A 13194-nucleotide genomic window follows, 5' to 3' on the forward strand; every position below is an offset into this window, starting at 1 on the left:
AATCTTGCCATATTTTGAAGTTAAAAAAATACCTGGAAGAAAAGGTGGCTTGCTTGCTCTGTTGTTTTACTATTGTGGATAACTAAAAACTAAGCAAAAATTTGTAAATAGCTCTGGGAGGACAGCAACTGCAACTAACAAGAAATATGAAAAGGTACCTCAATCAAGGAAGTCATGATAATATTTCCTTAAAAGGCACAATTACAAGGATGATACAATCGGGAAATGCTTATTACATCAGCTTCGGGCTGCCTCTCCAGGTGATAGTCAAAATTAAACATTTTCTCAAGGCAAGACACAATTCTTGAGACTTAGAATCAAAATATCTTGACGTTTACTCTAAAAACTACAAAAAGGCTTATCCCGGTTGTATGTAATGTGCATCATAATGGAAGGCCTTTTTCATTGCTCATTCTCGGACTTGACCTCTGGACATACAGCAGATTCGATCTTCACTTTACAATCAGTCGCTGGTGCTGGTGGGTTCCCATCAGCGTTCTTACTCTTCACTTTCTTCTTAGCTTGCTTTTTTGCTGCATATCAATCAAATACATTAGTCAACTAATTACCTCTAACGCAAGTAGAACAGCTAAAAGAGAAGGGGTATAATCATCACCTAGTCTCCTTTTAGCTTCAGATTTAGCAAAGAAATCCCTCCATTCATCTGTAAGGACAAACATGGGCTCGTCCTCTTCATCTTCTAAATCCTGGTCTTCGTCTTGCATCATTCTTCAGATGAAAAGCGACAGAACTAGTTAAAAACTACAGGGTGAAACTAAAAGCCTTGAAATTGACAGCTCTAAGACAACATTAACATCTCAAAATCGAAGTTCTAAATGGATACAAGAAAGGGATCGTGCCACTGATGCCAGTGAGGTTTAGGCTCATTGTCTACAACACCTACTTGATTCAAAAAACCTTCACCCCTTTTTCATGAATAAAACTGAAGACACAGAAAAGTTGGATCAGGTAGTACTTCTCAGTGTTTAGGATGGACAAACTCCCCTTCTTCAAGATTTTCTTAAGATAACAGAGGTTTGAACAGATATAACTATTCGGCAGCATAGTTTACACACATGCACCTCTTGCTTGATAGTCAATCACCATATTCAGCCCAAATCAACTCAAGATTACCATATGCAGCCACCCTGAGCATGTGCAATTCTGAAGTTGATAGAACTTTTTGAAACTTAGAATGGACTTTAAGATGTTCTATTAAGGGGAGGAGAAAATTAAGTTCGCTTGGAGATGGCTGCATTCTGTAGGACGATGTAGGACTCCAGGAGAGTTTATACATAAAGAAGAATGATTTAGCGGGTGATAGAGCGGATGTGGTCCTGAGCCAAGAAATTGGGTATGGGAGTGGAAAGGGACAAGTGGAAAGACTCTTCAGGACAATGGAAGAGGAACGGGGGGAAGCCAGAGGGGGAAGACAGCAAGCACAGTTTGAAGGCAGACGTGTGATGCATATGGCTGGAGGGAGCAGTTGATGCTCCTACATATCTCCTCTTTTTTCATCTGAGATCTCCACAAAAACAAACTGTTTGTTGCATCTAACTGCTCTCTAACTGACATTAGCTACTGAGGTTAAAAAAAAAAAGAAGATAATAGTACAAAATAGTGCACCATCAAAAGGTTAACATCCTGCACCCTAGGGTGGCAGAGGTTCTCTGTCAGTGGGTAAGCAAACATAAGCTTATGATAACATTAACTAACAGAAGATTATAGTTCTTTTCTTGCTTATTAGAAAAAAAAAAAAGAATCAGAAAGAGTGAGTACTTATGTTAGATGATCAAATTTGCACATCGACGAACATTTAAGTCACCTACATGTATTGTTACAATACCATCACTATCACTGAAGCACCAGTTAATTACAGCTGCAAAAATATTGGTTCTTCCCATACACTAGTAGAAAAATTCCATCTAAGTTACCTAAATGTATTGTTACATTACCATTACTATCACTGAAGCACCACTTAATTGCAGCTGCAAAAAAAAATTGGTCCTTCCCATAGACTAGTAGAAAAATTCTATGTTTGGAGAAAAATGTATCCTACACTTGTAGACTCTTCCTACAAAAGGTGGCCATGAAACATCCCAACTTCCAGTCTCTAAACAACATTGCATATACAGTAGTACTCATGTTAAAACTTGTTTTATGCAGAAAATCATGATTAAAGCAGGTAAAAACACTAGGAATTAATAAATGGAATTATTCTCAACAAATAAGGATGGCATTACAAAGATAATCACAAAATCGAAGTACAATGTGTAGCAACTACTGCTTCACGAGCACCATTAGAAACATGTAGACAACTTAATTTCATGCCGTGCAAAAAATTCAATCTTCAGATTAGCTCAATTTCAATCAGAGAACAACGAAGCATTAAATTCATCATTGAAGAACAAAAGGACATAGGGGAAAAGTTACCTCGAGTCAGTAAAATTTTCATTAGGCTCAGAAAGCTGCGGGTTCAAATCGTCCGGCAATATAGCAGGTGAAAAGTGTTCTGGGTTTTGCGGATAAGGAGTGAAAAGTGGGCATGTTGGAACATGATTGTTCCGTTGCAACATGTGGCTGTGTAATGGACAACTATGTAATATCTGAAAGTGATGATGATGATGATGATGATGATGATGATGATGAAGCGGATGATGACTCCATGGCTCGCCACCGACTGAAGAATTTTTCTCCATTAATGGCTTGGGGCTGTACTCCGCTCGGCTTCTTCCTTATTTCGGGTCATGGTATTGGGCCCCATGGCTGGGCTACACAATCAAAGCCCAAATATACTGGTAGAAATGACACTAGGCAGCCACTCTAAAGTGCTGCTATTTAAGAACTAGTCAGTGTGTCGTGTGTCCTCAATTTCAGTTTTTCAGTTCAAATTTTCCGGATTGTCCTGAAGTTAAGATTTATAGTTTAAAATTTTAGGACAAAATAAGTACTAATCTGTAAATAGTGTTAGTACATGTATTCAAAACCATAAAACTAGAAAATCGTTAGTTAAAGAAAATAAAACAGAAAAAATTTCAAGCCCACAATTTCCTTGTATGTTCTTAAGGAATTTAATCCCCTGAGAATTTTTCCAAGGTTACAGATTAATTCCTCCCAGGATAGAACGGAATAACTATTCTGTGATAGCGGCACTTCAAATCACAGAACTTCGGCGAACTCAAATGGCGGAGCAAATCACCAAATATGCTTCGTTTTTTTAATTCAATCCATCCACCCAGGATTTCATCTCATGTGGTGGTGGGGGGGTTTGTCCTAGACCCCTACCTTGTATATTAATAACTCAAAGGAAAATTAGTACAACAAGGAGGGGGACATAAAACCTAACCTCCCTAGAACCTAGTTAATCTAAACCAACTAGGAACAATGCTGGAGCATAACCAACATTACGTTTTGCTTTTGAAAACCAATGAAGAATGCAGAAGATGAGGGGAGAGTCAATTGACCAAATCCGAAGCCGAAGCCGAGCCGAGTGAGCGACAATGATGACGGTGCGAGGCACTACCTCTTCTTAACTCTTTAAGAGCTAGAAGATGTGTTTCTCTATATAAGCACAAAGATTTTCTTTCCTTCTTCCAATGAGGGACAAAGTGCATTAGTAAAGTGAATTAATTCAAAATTTTATTTCCCTCCATTTCTTTTCCCGCTATTTTCCATTCACACCTCTTTTGTTATTACTAACAAAACCCAACAATCCCCCACATGAATGCGGAATGGCTATCTGAAATAAATATGCATGAAAAAAACTGTGTGATTCGCAAGTAAGGATTAATCGTATCTGGATAAGTATGTTTCCCTTTGAACTTTTCGTAGTGAACTTATGTCGGATATACTCGGTCAATCGGTAGATATAATATCTTTGAACCGCCGAACTTTGGTGTATGCCTAGACAATCATAAGTCACATAATCAACCCTTAAACCATCTTTGGTTCTCATTGTTGTGTTCTTTTCAACCATGAACAGCACCTGGTTCATAAGTGCTTAGAGAACTGGCCTTACAGAATTCTCCTTGAAGCAGCTTATACTTCACACTTACATAGGTGATTTCTAAACGTGTTATCCCGTAGATACACTATATGATATACCCCGTATCATCCTTAGAAACCATTAAAAAGCCCTAACACTTTATCCTTGGTACTAAACATTGTTTTCATCATGAGAATGGACCAAAATTTTATTTGACAATATTAAACCGTCACTAATGACTTTGTTTGATCTCCTTGAACCTAGATCTTGGTATCTCCAGTCTTCTAGGTAGAGTTACCGTCACAGTGACTTGTCCTCGGCCATAGCCTTATTCCCTTTCATGACTTTTCAACTGCCTCTCTAGGTAGGCCTTTTGTAAGCGAATCCGATACATTATCTTTTGACTTTACATAGTGTCACGACCCCAACCCCGGTCATGATGGCGCCCAACACACTGCTAGGCAAGCCCGACCATTCAACAACATTATCTCAAATCACCTAACAAAGCTACAGCAACTCTCAAAATTCCATTCCGGCTCTCGGATCAAAATCTCACCTATCAACCGGAATTTTCCAAAATACTAACTTCGCCAATTCAAGCCTAATTCTACACCGGGCCTCCAAAATTACTTCCGATCACACTCCTAAGTCACAATCATCCCTCGAAGCTAACCGAATCATCGGGATTCAAATCTGATCCCTCTAACACATAAGTCAACGTCCAGTTGACTTTTCCAAAACAAATCTTCCTTAAAGAGACTAAGTGTCTCATTTCCTACTAAAACAAATCCAAATCAACTCGTTCACACCCAACACTGATAATGAAGCATAAAGAAATAGGAAATGGGAAAAACGGGGCGGTAACTCACGAGACGACGGGTCGGGTCGTCACATCCTCTCCAACTTAAACAAACGCTCGTCCTCGAGCGTACCCAGAGTTGTCCTAGAAGCCAACCAATAGCTGAACGACTTTACCAAGAATATACCCGTGGGTGATCCCACACTACCCTATCTCGCATAGGTCCGATAACACAACATAGCTGAAATTTCACAATCCATCTAGTCCATAAACCATAGAACCACACTGCACCTTCCGAAATCATACACAAGATTAGAACTTCACATCCATACTCAGAATAAGCCCGAACCCGCTGTAATAACCCATACCTGCAACATCAGGTGCAATTATCTGATATACCACATAACTCAAACACTCGAAATGATAATTTCTATTCACAGTAGCTGCACATAATAATCGAATATCGATAGGAAACCTCTTAACAACTAAAGCCTCATTCCAACACTTTCACATACTGCCAATGATAAAGGAAACACGCAATAAATCATAACCATTTCCTATGTCAACCATTCATGAAGTCATTTCTCTCCTGGTAATTACCATAGCAAATTTTGAACCGAACCTCAATATTTACCCATCACACATACTGAAATCGAATCCGTTCGCATTCATTAATGATTTCAACGATCTCTTCTGACCAAACACACTACTCAGGTGACGTGACACATCAATACATGCCTAAGCCACAACTTGCATAATACATGCACCAATAAGAAACGGTCCGAACATACTCAATTCATGAAAATGACTCAACTGAGAGAGTTGTACCTCAAACTCACCAGTACTGCCACAACACAAGGCTGAGACCCTGTCTCACATCATAGAAACAGGACACACAAATTTGACCCGCAATGTCATATTTCCACACAGCTTTGCTGCAACGCGCGTTCCTATCCAAATACTACTCCACAGGAAACACCTCAAGTCACTATGCTTGAAATCAACAACCATGCTCAATTGATGTCTGGAGCCAAAGCAAATCATTACACCCATGGTGAAACAAATAACACACACCACGCAAACCTGATAGAATATAACTGGTACGTTATTCACCGAGCAACTCCCAATTACTCATCCCGCTCGACTTCCACTACTACAACTCCTATCGGAGCCAGACAATCCGGTGCCCGGCACCAAATTAATACCGAAATCAACAACCTCGCCGGGTGATATGCCTAGCCATATGAAACTCATCTGAAAAGTCCCCCAACACTAGAACTGAATTAATGATAGCAACCTTTGAACTGACATCCATCACGAATGCCCAATTAAGAAAGCAATCCTTCCCAACCGTCCGCTGGTCCTTTGAAATATAAACCATTCTGCTATAACATAATCCAATGCACTTCATCACTCAACCCGTGGCATTTTCGGTATTGCCCGTAGTGCAATAGTTCAAAATCACTCAACATTAAGACAACCAGTCTGAATTCCGACATCACATCCAAAATCTAACATACCAGCAAACAAATATCCACTCGAGCCTCCAAATCCTGATTTCCGCTAAACGGTGCCGAATACACATGATCCACCACCACAACCTAGCCTGTACATAAGAACTCCCAGTCTCCAACTCTATATAGCACACAAATCATCACACCTGATTCCAGTTTCCACCGTGCGAATACATGCACACCTTTGATACCCAATCATTCCACGATAGATACTCAAAATTTCCCTGTGCTACCAAGCAAACCCGAATACCACCAATGGACCCACCAAGAACATGCCACAATACTACCAAAATATCATCAGTTTAATCACATTACCTTTTTCTGAGACATATACTCTCATCAAATCACTTCCAATTAGCAATACCATTTCCTTAATCATCTGAAGATCATTCACCCTAATCATCTGAAGCTCATTTCTCTAATCACCTAAAGCTGCCCGTACCGCCTAAGAATGTTATGAATTTCCATTCAGAACTGAACTGTAACCCTACACACGCAAATCTTAACCCTTCACAACATATCACATATACCATACCATCCTAAGGTAACATGAGGACTTCACCTCTTTTCCGAACCATGAACATTTACGTACTCAACAAGTCAAGAACTTCCATTGATCCCATCTAGAAGAAAAATCATTACACATCCCATGCTCAGCATGACATACATAGGTCTTGTTCAAATTCTTGCAATACCGATACGATGGATGAGATCTGTATAAATTCATAACACTGCCGAATCAAAAATTCATTGGGTCTATACTTCTGTCAAGAACTATCACCTCATTCTGAACCAAACAATGGTCTTAACCCCTTAATTTACTTCATATACTTAGATTGCACTGATCTCGAATTCAATGATCTTGTCTCACCCATTACGAACTGCTCAGGCAATAAGCCACCACAGACATAATCAAAAGCCGCATATGATGCCCCAATATGCCAACAGGCTACCAATTCGAACGCGATACAAAAAAAGAAAACGAACTCTGGAAGGAATTACCAATCCCACGCACTAATATGGACTTTCCTTAGAAAACAGGAAGCAAGGCATACAAAATAGCATATAGAAAACAATACTCAACATCACATTGTTGCAAACTTCATATTTGGTTTACATCTTTAATCAATCAAGTGATCACATGCCACACTTATATAATCTTCCCGTGGGACACACTCCCACAACCTACCACAACAATATCTGGAGCGTACATCCAAACCATCGGTCGCACTAACGCTAAAGAGCGATCAAGAATTATTAACCAGGACGCAAAACCCTTTTTACAAAACACTGATCTTAGGTGACGCTGAAGACAATACCAACTTACCGTAAACATCGAAACTTATCTCCTGCTCATTCGAGCTCATGACATCTTGTCAAAAAATTTCCTTCACTCGTGCCATTCTCGGCCCAATTTCCACAACCAGAACTGATTCACTAGCATGCATCAAATCAGAACTAACATAGTACATAACCGCACAATCCGCTAACCAATAGCAAGCTCCCCAACTTGGCTCGAAGCCATAGATCACAACATACTATACTCATAACGCATATACTCCATTGTTGCCTCAATACCATATTGAGATTAAACTCGATCCTTCATAAGCTTGTGGAAACACAAATCATTTAGAATATTTAACTCTTCTGCAAATCTCGCATTCACTCACACAACAGTTAAGCCCACTCTCTAGGCGATCCAATTTAGATTTCAACACATTTTATTCACTTGCAATTGAGGTTTTCTAATAGATAACATAAGGATAACACAACTTTAGAACACCCCGCAGGAGATGACCCACCTGTTTTGCCCCCAACTAACATTTCTGCATACCTTCCACCGCCATAAGCATTACGTAGTCACTTGATCTTCCTGAGTCTGTACTCATACCGCAACATGAAATTTACTTCACTCCCAACTAGGAGACATGAAAAGATTCTTCACACGCCCATAACTCGGGCTATAACTTGAATCACGATGGACTTCAAGCATCTATTAGTTTTTCCATCATTCAGCAGACCCTTCTCGTCGCTTCCAAATCATATAGATACGCCTCGCAGTACTAACATACTCATCACATAGCCACAACCATCATTTCCACTAACAGGGACACTACCGAACATATAAGTTCAAAAACACTTGTTCACACAATCAGCACCTCGGCGCTCCCGCCATAGGCAAAGATCCAACCTCAAGTCCTCTAGACTGGCCCACCATAAACTCACAGAGATAACACCTCGCCCCTCGATCGGGGAATCACAAGCCATCGAGGCACATCTGATACTGAGCGCCCATGCGTGCATACGAACGCGTGGAAGGAATTTCAAAAGTTTCTTTTCAAGATGAATCAAGGACGCACGATAAGAATTCAAGAATGTGAAGTTTTCCTAAAGGTTCTGCAGCCTCTTGAGGATAAATACAAACATCTTCGTACCGATCCGCGAGACTCTACTAAACCGGCTCATGACTCGTGAGACCAATTAACCTAGGCTCTGATACCAACTTGTCACGACCCCAACCCCAGTCATGATGGCGCCCAACACACTTCTAGGCAAGCCCGACCATTCAACAACATTATCCCAAATCACCTAACGAAGCTACAGCAACTCTCGGAATTCTATTCCGACTCTCGGATCAAAATCTCACCTATCAACCAGAATTTGCCAAAATACTAATTTCGCCAATTCAAGCCTAATTCTACACCGGACCTCCAAAATTACTTTCGATCACACTCCTAAGTCACAAATCATCCCCCGAAGCTAACTGAATCATCGGGATTCAAATCTGAGCCCTCTAACACATAAGTCAACGTCCGGTTGACTTTTCCAAAATAACCTTCCTTAAAGAAACTAAGTGTCTCATTTCCTACTAAAACCAATCCAAATCAACTCGTTCACACCCAACACTGATAATGAAGCATAAAGAAATAGGAAATGGGGAAAACGAGGCGGTAACTCATAAGACGACGGGTCGGGTCGTCACACATAGTCAATTATGATAATTCCACTATAGAGTAGTTGTCTAACGGTATTATGCCTTTGTCGAATATGACGAGATTTCCCGTTATACATAATGCTCCCAGCCCTTCCTATTGCTGCTTAACTGTCGCAATGTATGCATATAGGTGCCAAAGATTTGGGCCAAAATGGAATGTCTTCTAAGAAATTCCGGAGCCATACAGCTTCTTCACCATCCTTGTCTAAAGCAATAAACTCATACTCCATTGTAGAGCGAGTGATGCATGTCTATTTGGACGACTTCCAAGACACTATTCCTCCACCAATGGTAAAAATGTATCCACTTGTGGATTTTGATTTTGTTGATCCGGTGATCCAATTTGCATCATTATATCCCTCAATAACTGCGGGATAATTATTGTAATGCAATGCATAGTCTTGAGTATATTTCAAATAGCCCAAAACTCGTTTCATTGCTATCCAATGAGCTTGGTTGGGATTACTTGTGTATCGACTAAGCTTACTTATTGCACAAGCTATATCAGGTCGTGTATAATTCTTAATGTACATCAAACTTCCCAACACTCGAGCATATTCCAATTGAGATTTGCTTTGACATTTATTCTTTACAAGAGTATGGTTTAAATCAATTGGCATTTTTGCTTCTTTAAAGTTCATATATTTGAACTTTTCAAGAACCATTTTAATATAATGAGATTGAGACAAAGCTAGACCTTGAGGATTATGAAGGATCTTAATTTCCAAAATTAAATCGGTAACTCCTAAGTCTTTCATATCAAACTTACTAGTAAGCATGCGCTTAGTAGCATTTATGTTAGCAATGTCGTGACTCATTATCAACATATCATCCACATATAAACAAACAATGGCTATTTGATTTGGAGTATTCTTAATGTCAATACATTTGTCACACTCATTGATCTTGAAATCATTTGATAACATTGTTTGGTCAAATTTCGCATGCCATTGTTTTGGTGCTTGTTTTAGGCCGTAAAGTGACATAACAAGTCGACCCACCTTCTTTTCTTTTTCGGGAACCACAAACCCTTCAGGTTGTTCTATATAGATTTCTTCCTCCAAATCTCCATTTAAGAAGGCTGTTTTTACGTCCATATGATGGATTTGAAGGCCATATATGATGGCTAACACTATTAACACCCGGATAGATTTAATCCTTGTTACCGGCAAGTATGTGTCAAAGTAATCAAGACATTGTCGTTGTATAAACCCTTTAATAACTAATCTTGCCTTATATTTGTCAATAGTACCATCAACTTTCATTTTCCTTTTGAAAATCCATTTAGAACCCAAAGGTTTATTTCCCGGAGGAAGATTAACCAATTCCCAAGTATGATTACTTAATTTGGATTATATCTCACTATTGACTGCCTCTTTCCAATATTGTGCTTTCGAGAAAGACATTGCTTCTTTGAACGTTTGAGGCTTATTGTCCAATAAGAATGCTAGAAAATCTGGTCCAAAGGAAGTAGTTGTCCTTTGACGTTTACTACGTCTTGGATTTTTCTCATCAAAAGTACTTTCCTTTGCTTCTTCCCGAAGTCGCTTAGATTTTTCATTAGACGACTCACATTCTATTTTATACGGATAAATATTCTCAAAGAATTCAATATTATCCGATTCAATTACCGTATTAATATTAATGTCGGGATTTTCTGATTTATGAGCCAAAAAACGATATGACTTACTATTTGTTGCATATCCTACAAAAATGCAATCACCGGTTTTTTGTCCAATCTTTACCCTTTTGGTTTTAGGAACTTACACTTTAGCGAAACACCCCCACACTTTAAAATATTTCAAGTTGAGTTTTCTTCCTTTTCCATTTTTCATATGGAATGGATTGTATTTTGCTATGGAGAACTCGATTCAGTATTTGGTTAGCTGTAAGAATAGCTTCCCTCACCCACAAGTTTTGAGGTAAACCAAAACTTATTAGCAAGGCATTCATCATCTCCTTTAACGTTCTATTCTTTCTTTCCGCAATTCCATTAGATTGCGGTAAGTAAGTAGCAATTGTTTGGTGAATAATGCCATTTTTCAAACATATTTCTTTAAAAGGAGATTCATATTCGCCGCCCCTATCACTTCTTATCATTTTTATCTTTTTGTTTAGTTGAGTTTCAACTTCATTTTTGTATTGCTTGAATGCATCGATTGCTTTATCTTTATTATTAAGTAAGTAAATATAGCAATATCTAGTACTGTCGTCAATAAAAGTTATGAAATACTTTTTCCCACCGCGAGATGGTATTGATTACATGTCGCAAATATCTGTGTGAATTAAGTCTAAAGGATTTGAATTCCTTTCAGCTGACTTATAAGGATGCTTAACATACTTTGACTCACACATATTTGATAATTCGAGTTATTGCATTCAAACTTAAGTAATACTTCTAAATTAATCATTTTTCGCAAAGTTTGAAGTTGACATGGCCTAAATGTTCATGCCATAAATTATTTGACTCAAGCAAGTAAGAAGCAGCTGAAATTTTATTCATATCAATGGCAATTACATTAAGTTTGAAAATACCATCACTAAGGTAACTTATCTTACATACATTCCATTCTTACTAACTACAACCTTGTCGGAAACAAAAACACACTTAAAGCTATTCTTGACTAGAAGTGACGTCGAGACTAAATTCTTCCGTATTTCAGGAACATGAAGGACATCATTTAGAGTCACAATCTCGCCAGAAGTCATGTTCAAAGCTATCTTGCTCGTTCCTTCAACTTTTGCAATAGCAGAATTTGCCATACTGTCTCGTTGGGTCAAGCGGAGCATAAGAAGTAAACAACTCCTTGTTAGCACAAACATGAAGAGTTGCTCCCGAATTAATCCACCATTCTCTAGGATTTCCGACTAGGTTGCATTCTGAAAGCATGGAACATAAATTGTCTATTTCATCATTCTTCTCAATCATTTTGCTTGACTTTTCTTCTTGTCCTTCTTTGGTGCAAGGCGTTCAGCAGCCTTGTGTCCAACCTTTCCACAGTTGTAGCAATTACCTTTGAACTTCTTTTTGCTTAGGTAATTCTTTGGTCCAGACGACTTCTTTCTTTTTTTACTCGTTGAAGCTTCCTCAATAATATTTGCTCCCGTTATTGTTGAATTCCCACGAGACTTCTTTTCTGCAGCCTTGTTGTCCTATCTAATCCTTAGGCAAACAATAAGGTCTTCCAATGTCATCTCCTTGCGCTTATGTTTCAAGTAGTTTTTAAAGTCCTTCCAAATCGGAGGCAACTTTTAAATAAATGCCGCAACTTGAAATACTTCATTTATGACCATACCTACAATCATAAATTTAGGATTAATAATATAATCAATATTTTTAATATTGATTCGATTTATACCTTCGGCAAGGAGGTCATGAATGATGACTTGTAATTCTTGAACTTGAGTTATGACAGACCTACTGTCAACCATTTTAAAGTCCAAGAATTTTGTGGCAACAAATTTTTTTAGTCCAGCATCTTCCATCTTGTACTTCTTTTCAAAAGCGTTCCACAATTTTTTCGAAGTCTCCATGACACTGTAAACGTTGTACACGCCATCTTCCAAACAACTCAATATATAATTTTTGCACAAGAAGTCAGAATGTTTTCATGTCTCCGTGACCACAAATCGCTCATTAACCGGAGTCTCTTCTCCCAAGACTGGAACGTCCTTGCTAATAAAGTGCTGCAGTCTGAGTATGGTCAGGTAGAAGAACATTTTCTACTGCCAGCATTTGAAGTCCATGCCGAAAAAAATTTGGGCTTTTCTGTCGATGTCATCGTCGGTGCAGGTGTTGTGCGACTTGAAGACGTCGTAGCCATTGCAGTAGTAGTCATTCCAACAGAACCATTTTGTTGTTCTGTAATTGTTGTCATTTTGTAGTATCTCGGTGAAGTTT

At 38.8% G+C, this 13194-nt stretch overlaps 1 protein-coding gene across 1 annotated transcript; it reads right to left on the bottom strand.

Annotated features, from left to right (window-relative positions):
* Positions 1-145: 145 nt before the first annotated feature.
* Positions 146-2764, bottom strand: LOC104235304 (uncharacterized). The gene is made up of 3 exons (XM_009789039.2): positions 2434-2764; positions 617-729; positions 146-533 (listed from the first exon to the last, which is right to left on the bottom strand). The coding sequence occupies exons 1-3, from the start codon at positions 2697-2699 to the stop codon at positions 403-405; spliced, it is 510 nt and encodes a 169-aa protein (XP_009787341.1). The 5' UTR covers positions 2700-2764; the 3' UTR covers positions 146-402.
* Between the last annotated feature and the right edge of the window lie 10430 nt (positions 2765-13194).

Source organism: Nicotiana sylvestris, chromosome 6 (assembly GCF_000393655.2).
Source record: "Nicotiana sylvestris chromosome 6, ASM39365v2, whole genome shotgun sequence".
Taxonomy (NCBI): domain Eukaryota; kingdom Viridiplantae; phylum Streptophyta; class Magnoliopsida; order Solanales; family Solanaceae; genus Nicotiana; species Nicotiana sylvestris.

Excerpts from the sequence above, each read along its gene's own strand:
- LOC104235304 (XM_009789039.2), bottom strand. The coding sequence starts at position 2,699 with ATGGAGAAAAATTCTTCAGTCGGTGGCGAGCCATGGAGTCATCATCCG. Across the intron at positions 730-2,433 it reads GAAAATTTTACTGACTCGAG|AATGATGCAAGACGAAGACC; the intron begins GTAACTTTTCCC and ends TTTCATCTGAAG. Across the intron at positions 534-616 it reads TGAAGCTAAAAGGAGACTAG|CAAAAAAGCAAGCTAAGAAG; the intron begins GTGATGATTATA and ends ATTGATATGCAG.